Source organism: Dromaius novaehollandiae, chromosome 5 (genome assembly GCF_036370855.1).
Source record: "Dromaius novaehollandiae isolate bDroNov1 chromosome 5, bDroNov1.hap1, whole genome shotgun sequence".
Taxonomy (NCBI): Eukaryota; Metazoa; Chordata; class Aves; order Casuariiformes; family Dromaiidae; genus Dromaius; species Dromaius novaehollandiae.
Genome location: NC_088102.1, coordinates 53,949,307 through 53,972,837, shown reverse-complemented (window position 1 = coordinate 53,972,837; position 23,531 = coordinate 53,949,307). Strand labels below are relative to the sequence as shown.

Sequence of the window (23,531 nt, the reverse complement as noted above, 5' to 3'; positions counted from 1 at the left end):
GGGCCAGGAGCTGGGGGTCACTGCTCATGTATGTTTGCAAGCCGTTCTCCGACCACCTGCCCTGGCAAAAGCGATCTCCACAGGCACTGTACGGCCTGTACAGCCCTTCTAAGCCAGCTCTTTGCCTTGTCAGGTATCATCCCCATATTATATACTGGTAGCTGCACCGGGATTGCTTGGGGCTATTGGCAGATACAAGCCTTAAAGCTTATCTTAAATCCCTCCATTTTTAATATGCATTTGTCCAGCAATTTAGTTCCCTTTCCTGCTACATGCGTTCTTCCTGGACAACAGTGTCTCTGTAACCAATGCAGGGAAAGACTCAGTGCACTTCTACAAGAGAAAAGGAACTCGCAACGAAAGGTTATCCCAGAACCACTTTATGGAAGCACAGAGTCTCTGGAGTACAAATATTGTGTTATTTGCTCCCCCTCAAAGTACTAGCAAGCAAAAATATAATTAACAGCAGAGAAAGCAAGTTACTCAGTACACTGCATAATTGGAACATGCTCATACCACCAGCAGGGCTCAAAATAATTGCCTGTTTCACAGTACAAGCAGCAAACTAAACTAAAAGCTTCATATTTCTCATTCTGAGTCAGCCTGTCCAACGCGTGTCAGCTGGGTAAGTGGATTGTCAGGGTAATGCACACTCACAAAAATAATTTTTTTTTCTCCTTTCCTATTAGGAAAAACTTAAGGCAGCACAGTAACAAGTATCACACACACAATGCTTTTATATTAGTAGCACTACTATGCAAATCCTATTTTTGAAACTCCAGTAACTACACTGAGATTAAAAACAGCTACAGGTTGGTTTTAGTTGCACTTAAATCTACAAGTAATTAGCACGTAAATGCTGTTCTAGATGAGACAATTAATTGCCTTTTACCACGGACCAGATGGTTTACCAACATTAACTTCAAAAAGTGTTCACAGATTGCCCTTTAACACACACCAGAGGTTCAGTCACCTCTGAAACAAGGCTTTGCTACCCAGAAGCCAGACCACAGCCTGAGCAGAAGGGCTAACACAGACTGACTGTGTAGCACGGGAGCAGGCACAAGAAAATTCCCAAAACCCCAAACAAAAAGCCCCTCAGAGCTTCCCATACCCCCTACCCACAGTGCGAACCAGCAAAAACAACAGCATAACCCAGGTCTGGGTTCACTTTTACACTGTAAAAGCCATTGATAAAAGGTGACATTGAGATCAGCATATCCAGCAGCTTCACAGGCATTTCTATTTTGGGGCCCACGTGATTCCCCTGCTATTCTGGGGCTTGTGGGATTCCCCCCCCCCCCCCCCCCCCTTTGGAGGCCATTTCAGTTCCTAGTAAAGAGACTACACCAACCTCCTGGAGAGTCCACGGGCAAATATGCACCCTCTGACAGCACAGCTTAGTGAGGAAATCGCTGAGGGATTTCACTCCTTTGCCTCTGCATTCATCCCCGACACGAAAAAGGAAACCACACTAAGGCTTCTTGCAAAAACCAGACCCTTGGCGTTTTGTCACTATCTTACGAACGGTAACTCGGGCAGTAGGACTTCTATGAGGCTTAAGTGACATCCCTGGAACTATCCCCTTAAATCCACAGCAGACAGGGCTACTGGCAGAGGGAAGAAAAGTGAAAAAAACATTTCTCTGTCACAAAAACATAAAATAATTGCAAAAGGAAGAATTATTCCTATACTGGTCTCAGCAAAGAAGGAAATGGGGAACTGACAAAGCAGCTTAGGTACCTACTTTTGCAGTCATTTTTGCCAGGAGTTCTTGCAAATCCATGATTCCTTGCACCAGACTTAAGAAATCACTGCAGGTCGGGCATGCTCAATAAAGGAAGTTTAAAAAGAAAAGGAAAAGAAAGGAAGAGAAGGAAAGACACAATAACCAGTAAATAAATCAAATCTGATATTCTGTTGATATGTCATTTGCTGCTTATTTGAACATAAAATGCAATCTTTACACAGAATTTTTGCTTTCTGGAAGTCATCATATGCAAAAATGACAAACCTAAAAATACTATTTTTAAAATAAAGAAATAATTCAAATTAAAAATCTAAAAACACTAAAGTAAATAAATTGCTACTTACTGCGATTCAGATTAGGACACTGTGTTATATATCCATTTGGTATAAAGATGATTTTCACATCTTGAATAACACCCTTTGTAAAAGAAGAGATAACTGGTAATACAGATTACAAGCATGCACTTAGATCTGTACAAGTTTTTTCACAAGCTATCTGTTGAGAGGTACAAACAGCTGACCAGCTCACTCTTTTCATGAAGATAATAACTTAAGACAGACAAAACATAATTTCTCCTTCCAGTCTTCCTGGATGTCTGCAGGTTAATTTTCATAAAACAGACACAAATAATACTGTCTTGTCTTTTGCAATCACCAAATATAAGCTGCTTAAACGTCTCAAAATGGGAAAAAATAGTGAAAAGCAATGAAATAATACCAGTTATTCAAGCCTATGAGACACTGCAAATAGAAGGAAAAAAACACTCAGCAATATGCTTAGTGATTCAGCAAAGGCGGCTGTGAAACTGAGTATTACATGAAGGGGAGTATATAGTGCAGAAGGTAAGTAAGAGTCTACACTTTGGCTGTTCGTTGCAAATACAGTAAGTAACATTTAACATTTATATGTTTGTTTTCTAAAACAGCAGAAGGTAATCAGCAAGCACTGTTTCCTGCTTACTGTTTCATGCTCAAACATCAACTGAAAATATTAATAGACATAATCAGATCACACTGTCTCTCTTGCAGAAGTGTATACATTTATTAACTTTTTCATCTAAGAAAATAATGAAACCACCATAATGATGAGCCAGACAGCTATTTTATACACCTCTTGCCAGTAGTCAGTGAGAAATTAGAAGCTGAAGCACAAAAAAATATTTTAATGCTCAAATCTCTCCAGTAAAAAGCTTAACCAAGAATAAATGAGATTACAGTTTCACCATATCATATCACGCAGCTAAGAAGAAACCATCCAGAGAAAAGTGATAAGATGCTTTCCTGAACAAAAAAAAAAAAAAAAAAAAAAAAAAAAAAGAACAGCACATGCTCAGCTTTAAATACATGTTTAAGCTCTTTGTTGCACCAGTACACTACTAGTTAACCGTCATTTGGATAGGTTTATATTTAAATGCAAATAGAGAAGGAAAAAAAAGGGAGGGATCTTTTTCATTCCATGAAAACTTTAAGATGCCTGTTGCAGGCGTTAGGGGCCCCAACACCACAAACAATCTGAAGAGGAAACACAACTGATTTGTTTTTTAATTTCTATCTACATGAAAGCATGTTACCACAGGAAGAAGTATGAGCTTCAATTCACCAGTGGGAACATATAGATGCCTTCTGTGTTTATACGTCCTCTGATATGGATAGAATTAATATGATCAAATACAGAAGTGATCCTTTAACTTCAAAGAGCACAGACTTTGCTGATATATTTTTAATAGAAAGACTTCATTAAAGGCAGACACTTATTACAGTCATAATTACTGTAATAAATATGAACAAAAGGGGACTTTCTCTGCTTCAGCATTAAGTCGAGCTTGCTCGGAGCTCTCTGTGGCCAAGCTCAAGAAGAGACTCAGGCACGCGCAGCCCCCCGAGCCGCAGCCCAGGGCTCTCCCGGGGAGAGGGCTTCTCCCTCAGCCTGGGCAAAGGCTCATCAGCCCCACCAGCTCTCAGTTTCTGCATCTGCATTTCCTCAGACCCACACTGCCTCTCACACCCTCTTTAAAAGAGACTTCTCCCACGGAGCTCGCCTACAAGCACCTCTTCGCTGTGCCGCGCAGGTCAGCGTGGGCCGGGGCTGGTAGGGCTGCGTGTGGAGGCGCCGGCCAGCGCCCGCGGCTCAGCAGTGCCGCGCCAGCACCACCACCTCCCTCCGGCAACCGGCCCAGCCCCTCTGCGCGCTGCGGACATGCCCCACGCCAGGTGCTTGGGCTACTGTGGCCTGAGGCACTGCGTTCACTTCACCGACGTCGGCGTGACGCCAGGACCCAAGGGACGACAGAGCACCAAGCGCACGTGCGATGCTGTGCCGTTCAAATACCACGTATTGCCTAAGCACCTACCATGCTATCCCCGGGCACAGCAGCAGGACAGAGATCAGTAGAGCCTACTATGGCAGGTAGAAGAATTATCATCTTTCAACACCAACCACCTATTCAGCAACGTGTTACTAAGTCCATTTCCGCAGTGGCTGTTTGGAGGGAGCCTTAGGTAGGAGGGCTGCCCTCAGCCAGGAGAGGCGTTTTGCCAGTAGTCACAGCAATCAGATCCTTCCCAGTCTGAGGGTCCCCCAGACACCTGCCATCACTGGTTTCCTCCTTTCCGTTGCATTTACTTTTGTTGCCTAATCTGATTATAATGGCATTCTTTAGCACTAGAACAAGTCCTGCTTTTGGGGCACACAAAGGAACCGGAAGGGTCAGCGTGAATTTTTCAAAGAAAATAATCCACGAGAGTCCCTCCAGGGCAAACAGACAAAACTATCTTAAGTCTGCTCTGTATTTGCTGCCTCCGCTGACGTGCTACCGCCATTCTGTCTCATCGGGGAAGGCCCAACTCTAAATGCTTGGTCATAGCAGGTAAGTTACACAGTAAGAGATACTAGTCGTAAAAGGCCGGACTGAACTCCCGTGAGCCCACCGCAGAGCACGTCACTCCCCAGCACTGCCGCAGACACGGCTGGGCTACTTGTGTATAAGGAATAATCGTTATGAAGAGGGATGTGGAACAGACGTATAAGTAAGAAAAATGGCAGCAACTGGCTACAGTGATTCCAGAACATGATCTTTTCCCCTTATTCTTCTGATACACCAAAGAAGTATCATCTAAATCAACATGAGAATGTGGCCCACGACGCTATTAATGCTATTCTTTTATGGAGCAGGAGGAAACACACAACAATTATTTGACTATCACTAAAATAAGAATATATTTGGAATAGCTAAGATGATGCTCAGAACAGTACCCAATGCTTTCCGATGCATATACTGTCATGGCTCCAACACACACACAAAAATGCTAATCTCTTTTGACTTTTATTTCCCTGCAGATCTCTGTTTACACTAAGGAAAATAAGTCTATTCTTCTGTATGCTAGAACAGTGAAACAAATTTCTCTAAAAAAAGAAAGGGAGGTCCTGCTGAGCATGTAAATATATGGAAAGAGATGTGAACTCTTTATAAACTGCCAAAAGTCCAAGGTTTTGCAATGAAAAACAAAAAAAGTAAGATTTCTGAAACTCTCAAGCAGGATTAAAAAAATACAACCAATTATATATTTCTTCCCTGAAGAAAGTTAGTAAAATATTCAAGCATGCATAAAGCAAAGTAAGGCACTTGTCGACTTTCATTACGATCAATAAAAACTGTCAGCTCATTAGCATATCATTAGCTACCCTGCTGTTTCCAAAGTGTTAATGCGTAGAAATATTAATTTACAAACATATAATATCCCAGAGTTCTGCAGCTCTGACTGCCTGCATAAAATAAGAATTTAAGATGGGTGAATCCAGTATAACTTCTTCTTTTCCTGTGTAGCTATAAACATATGTTTACCATCTGTGGAATTATGGGAAGCAGCTGAGGTAAAAAACAACAGCTGTAGAATAAAATAATGCTATCAATTCCACTTCACAGTGACAGCTCAGCTGTTGGATGATGAAATGAACTCCAGGTTCAGGGCAATTCTTGGACCACAACTTAAATTAAAACAAAAGTTGGCTTTTGCCTCCATTTCACGATTAAAATTGTTGGAGTTGCTATAATAATTTTACCTAAATAATTTTAGCCTAAAATAATTTTCCTGGCTTATTGAAATTGAGGGATTTTGAGGAGGGGGTCCTCAAAAAACAGCAACTTTTAAAATTATCTTACAAACTGACTGCTTCAAAGGGAAACCAAGTGAGTGATAAATCACCTTGACAACAAAGCAATGTCAATATTGAGGATATGCAGATTAACCTATCACTAAACCATGAGCTTTTCTTCATAGATGCTTACACCAAGGTTTGTTTTCCAAAACCGGGAGAAATATCAGAAACTTTTCTGTAGCTCGCTTGCTAAAGAAAAGCACTAATTTTAAAGAGCAGCGTTTATCTGCTGTTGGATTTTTGTTTGTTTGTTTGCCCAGCAACTCAACCTTGACCCTAAAATCATATAGCCTCACCAGGGGACAAAGAAAAACTGAAAGAAAACACACAGGAGAGGGGTCTCCGGGACTTAAGTCATTTTTCTGTGCTTTGCAATTTCTGATCCTCATGCCCATACTGGCCTGCTCAAGGAAGATGTTTTGGGGAGCCTCATAAACAGAAAAGACGATAGTCAAGCCATTCCAGCCAGAAGGCAGGAGCAGTCTGCATCCTGGCAGCTCTTCGCCCTTTCAGCGATCTGTGCTGTTTGAAAGCAATGGAAGCGACGAAGGACAAGGCATGGCTCATGAATGAAACCTGCTGACCCATTAATTCAGCCACTGCTGAGAAACGCAGATGAGACACACTTAGCTGAGGAAAACATAAAAAGTAAAGCACTCCCAGGAACTTAAAATCTACTGTGTTTTGCAGCAGGGCATGCACATTGCATTTGACGGCTAACATCTGCCAAAGCCTGAAGAATGGCAGGCAAGAAGAGCTCTTCTATTCTAGAAGTCAATGCCAGAAGAGGCAAACAAGAAAGAGGTGGTAGAGGCCAACGGTATCAGGGTGAGAGAATCCTGCATGCAAAACTGAGGAGGAATCGGCCACCAAGAATGATTAGAGCAGCACTGCTGGCCATAAGACCACAGCAGAGCAGTTGTTTTGAGAAGGTTTAAAGATGAAACACAAGAATTGACTCAAATTCCTTCTACGCAGTCTCACTCCATGCACAAGAGATACAAGGCAGAGTGCAGGAGGAGCTGTGAGCTCGACAAATGAAATCTAAAGAAAGCAACCCAAATGAACCCCAAATACGGGATACTGCAATCAACGACTACAGCATTCTGCCTTGCAGAAACTGACCCTTTTCTCTAGTATTGGACCTGCCACAAATCTCAAGCCCCCAATTTCTACCAAAATTCACACAAACCCAATTTCAAGAGAATAAGTCAGAGAAAAGTAAGTAAGCAAGATAAGTAGTCAGAGATACTGCATTGCCTACTCAGTCATTAACTTCTTTATGTGCTATTTCATATCTGCTTACCTTAAAGAAACCATGTTTCCTGTTTCTCTGTCCAAGCCATAAATTGCTTTCAGGTGTCAAATTCATTTCTGGGGGATCAATGACACGTTCATAAATCCTGTAGAGAGAATATATTACCATTACTTGTATTCTCTGTTTTGCCTCCCCTCTGAGAAGTTCCTAATCAAAATCAGCTAATGAAAAAAAACCAAAAAGTTGAACCAAAAAAAATCTTCATATAATACTAAATATTTATTACTGACAGTATTTTTATGTTTAACTTTAAACTTTTAATTAAAATTCCTTCAAAACTATTAAAAATCACACATGAAGACTGCATAAAATTGAAATTCCCCTTGTACAACTGTGGCAGCACTAAGATGAAGAAACTCAATGCCAGAACCCACTCTACTGGAGAAAACAGAATAAAATGCAGACCATCCCATCTTAGCGGTCTCTCTCAACCTCCACTACCAGTTCTAGTGGAAAAAAAAAATGTAGCTGGAAACAAGATCCAACCAATTAGAGAAACTACACCTCAGGATTTTTCACAGCTTTTTAGAGAGTTTTGAGTAGACTTCACTAAGAAACTCGATTCCACCTCCTACTGCCACAGTCTCTTTGTCTCTGTGTATCTGTGTCATTCCTCTCTGTGCCTGTTCGCTTTACCCACTTCTCCCCTGTTTGCAGCTATTGTACTGTTCCCTTTGCTTTGGTGTTCGCCATGTATGCTTCCACTTCTGCACATCTAACTTGCCCATGTCACAGGTACAGGTCCAGAAGAGAACAGAACCTCTTGCAACCTTGCATTTGTCCAATACTAATGAACAGCAGGGACCTTTTCTTGGTTAATCTTCAGGAATTGCAATAATAAAGAACAACGGCAACAAGTAATATCAGATACATAAGCAAGCTCCATGTACTGCATAAACTTGCAAAAGAATGCAGTAATCTCCATCCAAAATCTCTAAATTTAATTCATGATAAATTGCTGTAACACAGCATTTTTAACTTCCAAAAATAAGCATGTGGAGTTCTAAAAAGTTTCAGCCTTTTTTTCTTTTGCTTGCTCTCAGGACAGCAGTAACACCTCTATTCAGGAACTCAGACTACTACAATGATGATACGATCATTTTAGAATATGAAAAATTCAAGACCGGAGAATCTACAGACCCTGGATTCTCATACTCCCATGTCATGTAGGTGGGAGCCATGAACTCACTGCCTCATAAGGAAACTAGCATTTTTAATAAGAATTCTTGAGAAGATGATAAAATGTATTTCCATTACTGTCCGGCTCACCAGGAGTACATATTGCTCTGTAATCACACCAGCACAACAGCCAATAGAAAAGACTTTGAACATGTCAAGCCCTGCAAAGTTTCCATATGCTTAAAGGGGTGAAAATTTTTTCCTCTTCCTTCCCATATTATCATTGCAGCTATTGCTTTAAAATGAACATGAAAAATGAACACGCAAGGAAAATGCAAGTCAATCAACAAAACTCGGTACACAATTATCTCCCCATTTACACTCCAATCGTTTCTAGCTCAGGCTCACCTAACGTAATCATCGATTTTTGTGTGGTAAGTTGCCATGTTATTGGGAAATTCATACATTTTCAGAGGCCTAAAATGACCTCCCAGTATTACAGAACTTCAGAAAAGCTCTATCAAGTTTTAATGTCGAAGTACAAAGAGCCATATATTCCGCCCACATTTGCTTATCCAGAAAAGGAGGAAACCATTTGGCAAAATAAAATGGAAGCAATCAGACTGAAAAGCTACAGCCAAACTTGCTATTTCCTTAAAAAGAAAAAACAAGAAAGCCCCAACCTAAGAACAAAATAGTTACATTATATTTGCAGCCTAAGAACATTAGCAGTGGGGTCAGAAGAGTTTTTAAAATAATCATGACTTTATTGCTCAAGTTTATTGTAATTATAATCAGCCTTAATTCATCAAATTTCATCAACATGACACATCCAAAGCTCCCAGAAATTTTTGCCTCTGCTAGTTCAAAGTATAGATACTTATTAGTATCTGTAAAATTACCATGCTAAGCTATTTGAACTGTTCAAACAGCAGAGCGAGATGGTATTCTTTTAAACCACACTTTGAGAATCATGGGAATTTTGCATGCACTCTCTCTATCAATATTTTAAAGTGTAAGCAGACCCCTTCTGCTATACCGCATGCAAAATTAAAGATCTACTCAAATGCAAGCCGGCTGCAAAACGCTGAACAAGGAACAAAGTAATTGACACGCTCCTTGAGAAAGACGACCACTGAATCACACAGTCACGTTAGGAATTTCTCTTCAGATATATAGCGCATCTTTATTCATGACTTAGGTTAATAATGTCCTCACTGAAAAGTGTCTAATCCTTTAAAAGGACTACTCAATATTCCATGAAGAATTTCTGTTTTTAAATTTCTGTTAACAGATAAACCCCAATGCTTAAAATAAAGCAATACAACAGGTTCAACAACACTATTTATTCAAGAGCATTGCTTTTTTTTTCGGCCTAGTAAAAGGTTATAAAGGGATTCTACAGTATCTGTAATTATGTAAGAAAAACTAATTTTTCAGAGTAAAGCATACAAATTGACATGTATTATATGACAGTTCAGTAATAGCAAGGAAGGAAAACAAATTAAAGGTAGGCTACAGTGATTTATCTTGTCTTTCCTTACAGTTCAATGAAGATTCAACCTATGTGAAGAAAGGCTATAATGACCTTTTGGCCAGGGTCTTTTCAGAATGCTCCATCCATAAGATCTCTGCCCGAGATGCTCCATATTCCTCTGTCGTTCTGTTCTAATTGTATTTCTAGAGCACGCATCTACCTTCTCTTGCTCTAAGATTAATTAAGGGATTAAATACAGGCTGTTTTGTGCCTTAATCCATATGTGTCTAAGAGATTGGTGGGGCTTTTTCTCCCTGGATGTACCCAGGTTTATTATTAAAGTGAAGGCATTAGATGCAGATCAGGATTTGCTTAACTTCCTACATAAAAAGAGGTTTTGGATGATGCTATTTGCTTCATGGGCAACGTGAACTTACTTTATTACCGAATACTGTTAAACATAAACTTAAGAGGCCAGGTAAGCATGAACACAGCCTATCACTACCCTGTATATCGCCCTATACTCTTGGCAAATGAAAAGATCAAAAAGTGCATGTGAATTCATAACAAAGGAAACAAACTGTAGCAGACTACAAGGAACATGGTTCACCACACAGTACTTTGTTAATGAAGAATTAAAATTTAAAAAACAAACCAAATCCCTGCACCTCATGGGGGGGGGGGGGGGAAGGGGAAGAGTGGGACAGAGAGAGAGAATAATGCAAAAATCCCAAGGAACTTTTCCAGCAAGACTGGAAGATGATACTCAAAGGCAAAACACCCACACAAAGAAAAACTGGGACTACACAAGAGAAGCTTTTGAATCAGGATGAGTGAAGAAACATGATAGCGTTACCAATTCACAATCAGTGGATTAGACAAAGATTAAAACAAATGTTTTCAAACGCTGGTCAACGAAGCTCCACTGGCTACGCACACCAGTAGTGTAGATCCAGCAAGGCTGACCGATGTACAGCTGGAGCAGAGCCAGGAACTCGACGTGTCCCTGCTTGCTGCCAAACACAGGTTTTAAGTCACAAGAACATCAGTAAGTAGTATAGCATTCTCGGAGCAGGCTTCTGAGAAGGGAGAGACTTCCCAGATATTGAAGACCCGCTAACCATACAAAAAGATCAAGGTGGCACTTGCTGATGACAAATCCTTAGGTAGCAGGGAAAAGGGTTTCACCCTGACGACAGGATTACCTACATATGTACACCTCTTACAAATCTGTCAGAAGTACTTGAGTATTTGAAACCAGAGGTTTTCTACACTGAAACAAACCTCGAAAAAAATGAACATTTTGTAGCATATTTCAAGACGTAATGAGAAGAGTTACTACCTAAAAAGTGAAATTCTATTATAACTGTTACTTGTTAAGTGGAAAAACCCCTGCTCTACTCCCCTTTCCTGCACTGATTTTCTCATGGAAGAAAAGAGGCATTTTTCAGGTTGAAAAACTACTGTTGCTGAATAGACGCAAAAGGACCTTTCTTTCTTTACAACTACATTAAGCTTCCACTTTATTCTCATTTTCTTGCTTGATTTTCTGGGCTGAGGTGTGCCACTTTCCATGGCTTTATCCATGCTTGACCAATACCTTCTATGTGGCACATGAATAGCTAAAGTATATCTATTACACTTCCAGTTTATGAAGTGCTGGTCTAGAGGTCCTTGGAGATCAATTTCCAATACACTTGGCTTTGATATCCACACAGAGAAATGTGCAGTGCACTTCACAAGAACAGGAGTGCTTAGAAAGAGGACTCCTGGGAACCATGGTCTCTAAAATTACTGCAGGCTGAATAGCCCCTCCAGCATCAGGAGACCCAGGTCTCTAGGTTAATGGAAACTCTATTCCATGCTTCAGATTTTCAGATTTATGACTACTGCATCCACTTTCCAAGCGAAAGCTTGATTTGCCCCTTCTTTATGCTGACATATTTCAAAGGAGCTAAACCATAAACCTGGAGTAATACAACTGTGAACCAATCCTCCTTTCTTGAAATGCTCATATTTAGAACACATTCACTAACCACTGATCCATTTAGCTAAATGTAATAAAAAGCACCTGCTAATTGACAAAGACACATAATATCCCTATGGTTTGTATCTGCGCAGCTACCCTATCAGCACACTTTGACTTGCAAAGTATTTTTATGCAATCCTGAAAACACCTTTTCTGAGGAAGCCTTCCAAATGGGCACCTGTGACACAAGGAATACAATCATACAGAAAACAGAAGATCTGTTAAATAATCAGTGGGCTCCTGAAAGGAACTTCATCTAAAATATCTGCATTCAAGCAGACATACACCCACCTTTCTCCGCATTGAGGAAGTCCCTCTCTAGAAACCTAGCTCTTTTGGACAAGGAGACTGTTCCCTTGTGAGCACTCAGTTTTAAATGATTTTTATCACCTTGACATCATTCCAGTTAGACAGGGAAATACTGTCATCCTCATTTCACACGTGCAAACTGAAATATGGAAAGCCTAACTGATTTATCCAAGATCGCAAACACTGAGTCAGAAAGGGACTTTCCCTAAGATTTAAGGCATTAGGCTGCCCTCATGCACTGGGCCACGTTTCCTCTGGAACAAGTCAGACATGGAATTTTCTCTGGCAGTAAAGTAGAGTTTTTGCATGCAACTTTAACAAGCAAAAGTTATCACGTAAAGAGCATTTCTTTCTTTGTGGAGACGAAACTCTCCTTCATGCATATAACATTTGCTATGCCAAAAGCATTTTGGAAATAGCTGAAATATTTAGTAGAACAAGAAAACAAACTTCCCCCGTTTGCTTTAAAATACATAAACCAGCATGGACTGAGCAGGAGATGAGACTGACAAAAATTCTGAAAAACAGAACAGACTACAATTCCAACAGTTATTACAAAGTAGCACGCCAAATCATGAAATTTCCCATTTATTTTGGGTCTAAAGTGTGAGTAGGTTACTAAGAACAGAATGCTGCCCTCTCAGATTTTCAGATTAGATATGAACCAGAGAGATTTCTTTTATAATCAGTATTGTTAAGTCACAAATAGCTGCAATCTAAATACCGCTGTGGCTGAAGCATGGCAAGACCCTAGTTTCTCAGTCCCTGGTCTCTACCAGTTCAAGGACAGGTTTGTATACTCCTGATCTGGCTGTCACATTTACTCTCATGAAGCTATAAATTTCTGTGTAGTGGTCAGGTGTGGATTTCATCACACACACAATTTTAGATGCCTCAAAGGTATACACCTACAGTGGAGCTAGTCATCTAGACTTACTTTAGTTGCTGAAGAGACATAAGTGTTTCTAGGGTGTGATTCATCTTACCGTAAATGAATCACTCTCCGAAGGCACCTCCAATGACTGCACAGGAGCACTTCGACATCAGCGTGACTCATCAAAATAGATTTTTGCAATTCAAAACCTGATCCTCAAAACTGACATTCCCTTGCAAACATTCCTCACCTTAAACACACTCATCTGTATCCTACGAACCTTTAAATAAACCAAAAAGCATTCAGAACGTCACATGCAGTAATGCATCATTAATGACAGTCTTTGAAATAGCACTCAACTTCTTTAATAAAAAGGCAGGAAAAGGGGGAGGTTTTGCAGTTTTTCTCCTAATCTTATCTGCAGAGGGGCTAACCACCTTGACCACTGTTACCATCTCCAGCTGAAGCTGCAAAAACTCAGTACTTCCGAAATAACCAATGTCAGGCCTCTTAGCACAGCCCATAATATCAAAATAACCAGCCACTTCAAGAAGTTTTCCAGAATGTTTTCTCAATCTCAATTACATAAAGAAACTGATGATTATTTAAGACTCAAGCTTTAAGATACAGTATTGGCATTCATCTTTATGTCTATTCTTCTGAAGGTATTAAGAACTGATTTTGAAAAGAAATACTAGGATCTCTCTAAATACTCATCTTTCAACCCATGGTCTATATGCTTCCCAATGAAAATGTGTCAATGCCACCATGATTGTTTTCTTTTTTTCAAATAGTGTTCACAGCATTATTTGACATGCATTCAGTTCTGGAGCAACTTTAACTGAATTATTCATTTAGTCTTCAATGCTCTGTTTCAGGAAAAATAATCTTCCTAGGGGAAATTTTGATTTTTCATGCTCTCTCTTCTGTCATAGTATAGGAGTTCACAATGACTTAACAGAGAAAAGCAATTTAGATAAAAATTTCAGGTTTTGAAGGAAGCCTTTTGTTATTAAATTTTGAATGTACAATAGTAACCACCAACTATTTAATCAAAGTTATTGTTCAAGCTCAGGGAGAGGAAAAAAACAGGAGGTGTCCAGTAATACTGCATGTTAAGAAAAAGGCTGAAGAGTGCACGCTCAAATTTAAAGTTCTTTTTAGACTCAGTCACTTAAACCATTTCATAGATTATCCTGTACAATCACCAAGATAAAGTGAAGGTAACTCTAATTATCAGTTTAATCATTTAAAATAGAGAACCTAAACTTAACAATAAAAATGTATCTAAAAAAATCTCTATAAGCAACCTCTTTTTCCACAGGAGAGAAATGCAAGTTAACTTTCAAGACACTCCAACACACAGGAGCAAACAAAACAAATGAAAGCAAAGATGGTTAGAAGAGCACACAGTGCACTGTCAGCTTTGGGATTTCATTCTCACACAAAGAGAATAAGGGCAAATTCAGAGAGATATTAATTACCCTTTTTGAGCTTTCTTTACAAAGCACGCCAGGCTTTTCAGTTTCTAACAAAACTAGAGATGACTCCTAGCAGCGTGCCTTGGTCCTTCACAAAGGAAACTCTCTTCCTCAGAATACTACTACTTCTATGGTATCTTTCTCTTGGAAATCCCAAAGTGCTTTACAAACAAGGTCAATTTTAACAACTCAATTTTGCAGGTGACAAAACAGAAGCAACCGGTTCCTGATGATTTAGTAGTCTTAAGAGTGCCCAAGTCCTAGGCCAACATTGTGTCTAGCAGGCTGCAGCGTTTACCCATCTGCATATAAAGAACAAAGCACTCATGAATGCGCAAGAAACCCCAAAAAGAGCTGAAGTCAGACACACTGAAGCAAAAATATGCCAACTCCTACAACATATAAGAAAACAGGCCTTGCACCGAGATTGCACGTATTTCCATTTCTGAGGACATTTAATCTAGTCAGAAAAAGAAATATGCCCATTTGATCATGATTTCCAAGAGTCTTTTTTTTCCATAAAAGAATCAGAACAAACTAACAGATCAACTACGTTCCCCAGGCAATGTACCTAGAGCACTTTGTACTTTACTGCACGTGCATCATCCATAGTTTCCCAGACAGAAATACAGGATTGATACCCCAGTGCCAGCTGATTGATATCAGCTGGCTTGACACCCAAGGGGTTATTGCATATTTCAAATTGGACAACCTTTTTTTTAATAGCTTTCATAAAAGTCCATTCTGACCTGGTAAATCTGAGGTAAATAGCATGTGGCTTATGGTCCAAGCATTGCCCGCAGAAGTGGCATGTAATTCGCAGGCAGCAGAAGCACAAGAGGAATGTACCCATCATTGTTCCAGGTGAAGATGCCAACTGCTGCCTTAGCCAGCTTGGCCATGGCAGCGTGGCCAAGCCTTAAGGTGGCATCTGCATCAGAGAATGCTTGATCTTGTGTGCTAAAGGAGACGTCATCTACACACACAGACTTTTCTTATGAAAATCAACATGCACAACTGTTATAAATTAATGTGAATTTAGGTACTTACCTTTAAGTATCTCAGAGTGGAGTTGAGAGCCCCATAGCCCAAAACCCACTTTTCAAACAGATCTCTGAACTAAAAGTATTTTGACAGTCTTTTTGCCACTTGTAAACAGATACCGCTGAGTACCTGAGGATACAACTTGCAGCAGTACTTTCTTACAGTCACACAAACATCCATTACAGACAAGGAGACAAATCCACTTATAAAGGAAGACTAAAATTCGGAGCATCACTAAAAGACATCCTTTAACATCAGCAAACTTTGAATCATGTTCTAAATCAGAACACTGAATTCAAGCAAATTCAAGAAGAAAGCTAAAATCACAGCACACTTATTTCTTACCGTACCAAACACCATTCTAGATTCTCTCCCTCAGTAATATTCAGAATACACCCCAGACACCAAATATCAGCAACCAAAAACTAAGCAATTAAAGACAACTCTAGAAATAGAGGGAGAAATTAATTCAATGGGTTCTTCAAAGGGATAAAAAGAAGAAGAGCTCTTCTCCCAGAAATTAATCAAGAAGCCCTTAGATAGAGCAAGATGAATACAAGAAAAAACTGCAATAAAGTATCTATGAAACAAGAAGCAAATTAAGCCTATCTTTTATCAGAAAGCAACAGGGTTAAAACATGTATCATCATACTGGCAGGAAGCAGCACTGGTACTTCAGATCACGCAGCAAAAATAACCCCCCAAAATAAAATTCTACTAGAACAAAGAGATCAAATCGTGGTTACATGGCTTCTTATTTCCATTTTGTCGTGGAACAATCTAAGATTACCATTGGTGTTTGCCACAAAAATTTTTTAAGTGAGAACCGGTAGTGCTGAAACCCTGCTTCCATTTCATTGACCTGTGTTATGCAGGGACATGCTGGTCCCCGGCCTGAGAGCTGCAGCACACTCATCTTGGCCATTACAGCAGAACCCAAAACTTAGTAAGCCTGCAGTTTAAAAATAACCCTTTTTTAACAAAATATACAGGGCCTTCCTCCTTTCCTTCTCATGCTGCTCTCAACCACAAAGTCACTTTACCTACTACATTAACACAGGTGCAAAAGTGAGAAAAATCAGGCCAGTGATTCCAACTCCTTCTTGCACTGCTATGAAAAATAAATTTAAAAACAAGCCAGCCAAAAGCAGCCTTTCCCATCCTCCAAAAAAATCACCTTCTGAGAAGTTAATTGCCTTGCACAGTATCCTGTCACAGGATCATCTCATCAAGGGGTTCGTGTCATCCTTAAATAATTTGTGCATAATCATAAAATACTCTCATCCGCCTTCCAGAGTCAATTTCCTTTCACGAGCGAACGCAACACAAGCCGAGGCGCCCAGGCTTTGCGTGCCAACCCCCTGCCTTTGCTTCCATGCCCCCGTCGAAGCCCTCCCTTTGGTTTTGCCTCCGCGCCGCGCAGTGATGCACGGCCCTCTCCGGAGCAGCCAGCCCTTCCCGTTAGCCGCTGCCTCCGCAACGCCACGGCGGGCTGATTCGCCCCAAGTTCCTCAGCTGTTACTGCAGGTTCCCTGGGCTCCCGCATCTCCATTTCCCCATGGCCTTTTTCAACTGCCCGTTTTAGCCTTGGTGGTTTGAAAGAAAACACCGCATGCTTTCCAGAATAACTAATCAGCCATGACTGAGGAAATGTATGAAACAAGCAGTAAACGTAGAACAAGCAGTTATATTTGTTCTAAAATTAAGTTTTGATGGAAACTGCCAGGCAAACAGACAGAAGAGCACTCTCCAGGGAAGGCATTTGGGTTTGGCACTCATTTCTCTCAGCATCTGATGTGCTCCAGAGGTGAAAGCATGGCTCAAGTGAAGGCAAGGAGAGCTTTGGTGCAGACTTTACTGGGGCGAGGATTTCACCCCAGGGATCCTGCACAGCACATCGTTCACTCAGGTTTAAGAAAAGTGGCTGGCACAACACAGGAAGATTCAGCTAGGGCTCAGAAAGTCCTTTTAGTTGCACTATTTGACACAATGTTAGTTATTTGTGTTCATTTTTGACATGCTGAAGGGAATGCCATTAAAGTCGCAGCGCAATTACAGTAATCCAGCTTCCGCCAATTCTTTTGTTACTGACTAGTCTCAGATATGAAAACAATTGATAGAACAAGAAACAGTATTTTATCTTACTCCTGTGCTCAGTATCAAACTACCATCTTAACCACCTCACTGCTCTTTCAAAGCAGCAGCACATTCATAATACGGATCACACCAACGGTTCATCAAATCATTAAAACATTTGAACTAAAAAACAGTGGCCAGTAGCTGACGCTTTATTAAAAACAAAAACAGCTCACTAAACACATACCTGAGAAGAAGCAGAGCACCTTCTCAACCCCCAAAACACCTCACTGCACAAAACGTGACCCTGGACTACCGTTGCCGTTGCATCATCTAGCACGTTTGCAGAGCAGCCCTCACCTCCGGGCACAGAACTGGCTCTTGCCCACACTCATTTACCCTCATTACCCTCAGCAGGACCAGCCAAAACATTTTGGGGTCCCTGACATAGCTCTCCCACATCCACGTGAGCCTCCAAGTACATGGGGTGGCTCTGACCCACAAGGGAAGCGGGATGGGACATCGACCGGCAGCTGCGGCAAAAGCCGCACGGCTGCTGCTGGCCGGCCCCAAGGGCACGCGGTGGCAGTGGCGGCTCTCTGAGCTCGGGGCCGGGCTGCAGCGGCACGCGTGGGCCCTCCTCCGTGCCTTGACACGGTGCTCCTCACCATCAGGGACCGCACAGCGTTCAGGAGGCGTCAGATCATTTGAAAAGACCGCAGACTATCTGCTACATGGAGATTCAGATCTCAAGTCAGCATCTGAATAGTTCGGAGGGGCTCTCAGCTGCTATTCGGGCATGGGTCCAACGCCTTTTATAAGAAGTATTTAACTAAAATTGTATTACCATTTTTCAAACCGGCTGCAGTATTACCTGCATGACTTCCAGTTCTAAACTTCAGAGTTTAGCAAACCACTTTGCAAAGAAGAGTTCGCTTAAGGTTTGGGTCTCAGTTCATGTGCCTGGCTGGTACAAGATAATTGTTTTTATAATCTGAAAGGAAAAACCCAAAGCATTTGCTCTACATAGTTGATTTTCAAATTACCATGATCTCCTCTGTCTGCATGACCCCATTAGCACTCCAACAAATGAAAGGAAAATAAAACCAAGTAATAGGAGATTTTCTCTGAAACAATTCTACGCAAACAAATCTGCACATACGCTTCAGATTATGTATGCTAAATTTTCAGGGACTGCTTTAGTACGTAAACACCCCAATTTAAGGGTTTATTACTTTGATATAAAAAAATCTAACTGTACATTGGAACAATGTAAAAATATTTGAGAGCAAGATAATACACCTATTAACGTGCTTTAGAAAATGAATAACTCATTTGAGGCTTTCTAGTCCTGATTTAAGATTACTTCCTCCACCATTATTCATCCTCTCTGTCTGACACACCCCTAGCATACAAATACAATGAATGCAAGAAGTCATAGTGAAGCATAACACAACATCATTCTTGTCCTATTGAAGGCATGAACCTGTCTGTCAATATTTCCAGTTCACAGGAAAGCACCGTTAAGTCTTAATTCAGCAGTAAGCAGGCTCTGCAAAGTCTGGTGCTCCAGGGGGCCCCGAAACTCCCCAGACTGCCGCAAGCTCCCACGGGAGCCCCTTAGCCAAAGCCCCGGAGGTTGACCCAGCTCGTTTCCTGCTCTTTGGCAGAAGCCTAATGAACGTCGGCAGGACCAGGACATGTTCCTAAAAGCAACCGATGCGGATTGCTGCTCTGCCCTGACACTTGTGGGGCGATGTGTGGTGTCTGGGCTGCAACACCATGCCCCCCCAGGTAGTTTAGCCAGCAGATGACATTGCTTGTAGGGACTGTAAGTGGTTACCTTCTTGTAAGTGAGGGAAGGATCTAAGTTAGCTAGGCACAGTTACAGATTATTATAATTTTTCTTCTATAGTACTTTTTAATCACCTCAGCACTTCCACAGATACTCATGACCTTTTCTACATCCTACTAATGCAGCATATAAAAATGGGGGGGAAAAAAGCTCAGCTGATTCACCTAGGATTAAAAAAGAAACTTTTCTCAAACAAGAACTGGCGTAAGAGATATCATTCAGTACTGGGTCACACCCATACGATCATCACAGGGTTGGGTGAGGCCCACACCATCACTTATTCTGCTGATGTAAAAGCCATCCTATGCAAGAAACCCTGACTATTAAAAAGTCATTAAAAAAAAATTACTCCAGGTAATAGCCACACTGAATGCATCCTGAACATCTCCCTGCAGCTTAACCACGCTAACGACAATGCTGCAGACCTGACAGCTGCTGATGGGATATGCCTGCTGGGATCTCTCTTATTCTAAAAAGTTTATAGCCTTTCTGTCAAACAGAAGGGACATTCAGTAGGTGAAAATTAACTTCCAATCCAGACTACCTAGGTCAGAAGTTGGGTATACCTGTAGTGCACAATTATAGCACTCTGCCCAAGTAACCATCTCTCTGCCAGCTGTTGTTACTGATTAAAGAACAAGGACAAGCAGTCCCGGTCAGGTAACCGTATTCAAATGCTGAGTGCAAATAACCTAGCTCTGTACCTTTCCCACCACACCATCTCTTTAAAGAGAAAGTATTTTACAGGAAGTAAAGCAGTGGATCTGTGTTTTAAATAGATGCCCTAACCTTCTTAAAATTTATTATATTTTAATGAAAGTCATAGGAATTATAAGAATTTGTTTAGGGAAGTTGAAAACCTCAGGATGGCAGCCTGAAGACCTTATTTATGAAAACTCAGAGGTTTGGGATTCCCATATTTGGATTATGTTGCTTTAATTTATTTATTTTTTTCAATTAAAAAGTTCTTAGTGCTCATGCATTTTTTATTTCTTAATGCTCTGCTCTATCACGAGAAACATAAAAGAAGCAGACATCATGCTTTTCAGATGGAGACTACTTCCTAGCCTGCTCCAGTTTTATATCTCTATACTCCTACCACAAAGGAAAATGAAAAGGAAAAAAAAAAAAAAAGAAAAGAAAAGAAAGGCCAAGATTATCCATCAAAACCACAGGTTGTATTCATAATAAAAGGCACTAACATATATTTTCACTGGAAATTTGTGCAGAAAATTGTCTTCACCCTTTTATGCCTGCAGATGGAGTTCATCAAGTAATAGAATACAGAGAGTCTGGGCAGATGAGTACTTTCATAGCAGTGATGAGAAACAAAACAACAAAAAGACACGTTTGGGTTACCTCCCTACATGAATGAGACACACAGTGAACAATTTGGAATTTACATTGCTTAAATAAATTATCAATAAATACACCTTAATACAGTTGCTATCACCTCTTAACATTGCCACTCCAATGCTATTCCCTCACAATTCTTATCATTCTCTTAAGCGTAACATTTTTCTGGGCCGTTACTGAGTTTGCAGGCATTACAACGGACAGTCAGGTAACACGGGCAACACTGCAGACTCTTTAATGCCAGATCTTGTGAGCCCTGACAATTTCCCGGGGTTGAAAATCTCCTGATAATGCAGCAATGCACAGCAGGACCTTTTACCTCAGCTCCCCTAAGAGCCAAAACCCAGGAAGGAGCACGGCAGAGTTTATTTCACTCTGTTTCAACCCTTCAGTGCCATAGGCTATTTAAGGACGCTCTGGCGATACAGTAGCTCTAGATGAACCTAAATGCCCACCTAAATGGCACCTCCTGACAATCCCCATTCCCTTAGACCAGGGAAGTGCAGATTCTACAGATAACCTATATTTAAAGCAAGATTTGTACGTCGCTAGTGAACGCAGCATTAAAGATGTGAGGAAATGAGTGTGCAGCGCAAGTACATTTCCATGCTACTTTCAGCACAGGTTTTATTTGTGCCTCAGCTATACATTTATAATGAATACAGTCTTTCCATTTTTCTAAGCTTTCTGAACTGTACTAGAATGTTAAAAGCACGTTAGCAAGTACGTCTGCTGCTACTCTGTCATTTGTTTGAACTGTATTACTGGCTAAAGATTACCTCCCAGGCCCAAGGCAAAGGTGGTTAAAGTCAGTGAAAAGAGGCTGGTGGCATTCAGCAGGCTTTTACTCTGGACTCTAATTTATATTCCTGTGTCAGCAGCTCTCAGCTCTGGTATCAGACTCAATAACAGTTCTTATTCCTTGTTTGGAAGGAGCACTGAAAGGAGCAAATAAGACACAGTAGGAGCTGATGTCAAAATGACATGTACTTGGGCAAATACACCTCCTTTGATATATATGCCTCCCCCACCATGTTACATATCATTAGAACAGGGGCAATTATGCTGCTTTAAAGACAACTCTTAAAAGCACTAAAGGCTTTTACCAATTCTCAAGTACCTTTCTCTAACCTATCCATGTCTGAAAAACAGAAGCCAACTTTGAATCGAATCCAAAAGACAATCAAGTACCAAATGTCAAAGCAATTTTACAAATCAGAGCAATGTGGATGAAAAGGTTGGGAAACATAAAAGTAGATTGGACAATTTGTTTACAATTTAAAAGTTTTCATCTCCAGTGCCTTCTGACCTGCTGCAGTTTTTAAAGGCCAGAGGCTAGCTTTAAGTACCAATACAAATCCTGTAGCAAAGTTGGGAAAAATACCAAACACAGCCTAACGGACACTTTCATTCCACTTGCATGCAGATTAATAACTCCGCATTCACAAATCACTCGCCCAGCAAAACTTCCCAAATGTATAACATTATCACAGCCCAAAATGAAAGGATTAATGCATTTATACAAATTCATGCACATCTACACAGATGCAATGTTGCCACCCCCTTAAAAAAATCCAGGAGGAATCCAAAGGGTGTATTTTGTTGGTTGATTTTTTGCTTTTTGTTTTGTTTATTTTTACAGGAGCAGGGACAGTAAGGAAAAAAAAAAGCATAAAACCCAGTTAACCAAATAGGTACATTTCAAGCTAAACTTTTGTTGAGCTGAACTGACCGAAAGAGAAAGAACAACCCAAATCTCTGCAAGAGGTGTGACACAGTGAATCTCTTGACTGCAGTCATATTCTCTTCCCCTGTGACTCACTTGTTCAATTAAGTCTGCAGAAGCATCACTTCTCATTAGGCATCCTGAACTCTGCTGAGAGCCAGTGACACCACGCTAGCCTAAAATGGTGACATTCACATGTAAATACACAGTCCTTAATACTGGATTCTGTGCATACTTTTAGCTGCAGCTTTCCTGACTGTAACATTAGGAAGGCTCAGGTTTTTCAGTAGTCCTCAAAACTACGCCTCAGTGGCTTTCCATTCTTTAGGCCAAGCACTTCACTCTCACATCTTTTGACATTTATTGTAGTGTCAGCAGGAAATACTAGTCTAAAGAAGGGAAAAAAAGAAAAGAAAAGAAAAAGGGTGATTCCTCCTTTGAGTGCAAAGATGTAGGGGGTTAAGATATAAAGCAAACTATAAGCACCAACAATCACAAAAATCTCTAATTAACCAAACAAAGATGCCACAGCTGACTCAGAGACATAAGAACTTCTCTTTTTTCACTGAAGCCTGTGCTATGATCTTCCCTCAAGTCATGCTTTCAAAACTATTCCCATTACTTTCCACAGGAGTTGGCATAAACTACCACAGATATACAGCCAAATGGAGGCATTTAGCTATGGATCTATGCTGGCAGCAGCCTTGAGATACGCCACCCTAGGGAATGCTCTTAGATGTATCAGCCCTGCTTAAGGCTACCTGACACAGAAGGCTATATACATTTACCACCTTATATGACAGCACAGCTTATTCTGTAATTGTATTTATCTATTCCTGCCTGTTACTGTAAAGAAAATCAGGTCACAAGCATGATTCTGTGCAACTCTCTTGTCCCTGCATAGACTTTTGTACCAGGAAGGCTTTTTATACTGTCTTCTTTTCACACTGTGCAAGGAGGCT

At 40.7% G+C, this 23,531-nt stretch overlaps 1 protein-coding gene across 4 annotated transcripts in view; it reads right to left on the bottom strand.

Annotated features, from left to right (window-relative positions):
- The window catches only part of NELL1 (neural EGFL like 1), a 294,281-nt gene that overhangs the window by 230,100 nt on the left and 40,650 nt on the right, over positions 1-23,531 (bottom strand). For all 4 annotated transcript variants that reach the window (XM_064512849.1, XM_064512850.1, XM_064512852.1 and 1 more), the window contains exons 5-7: positions 7,212-7,308; positions 2,095-2,167; positions 1,748-1,830 (exon numbers count right to left, since the gene is read on the bottom strand). In XM_064512849.1, the coding sequence (XP_064368919.1) occupies positions 1,748-1,830; positions 2,095-2,167; positions 7,212-7,308 (253 nt within the window). The remainder of the gene's footprint in view (positions 1-1,747; positions 1,831-2,094; positions 2,168-7,211; positions 7,309-23,531) is intronic.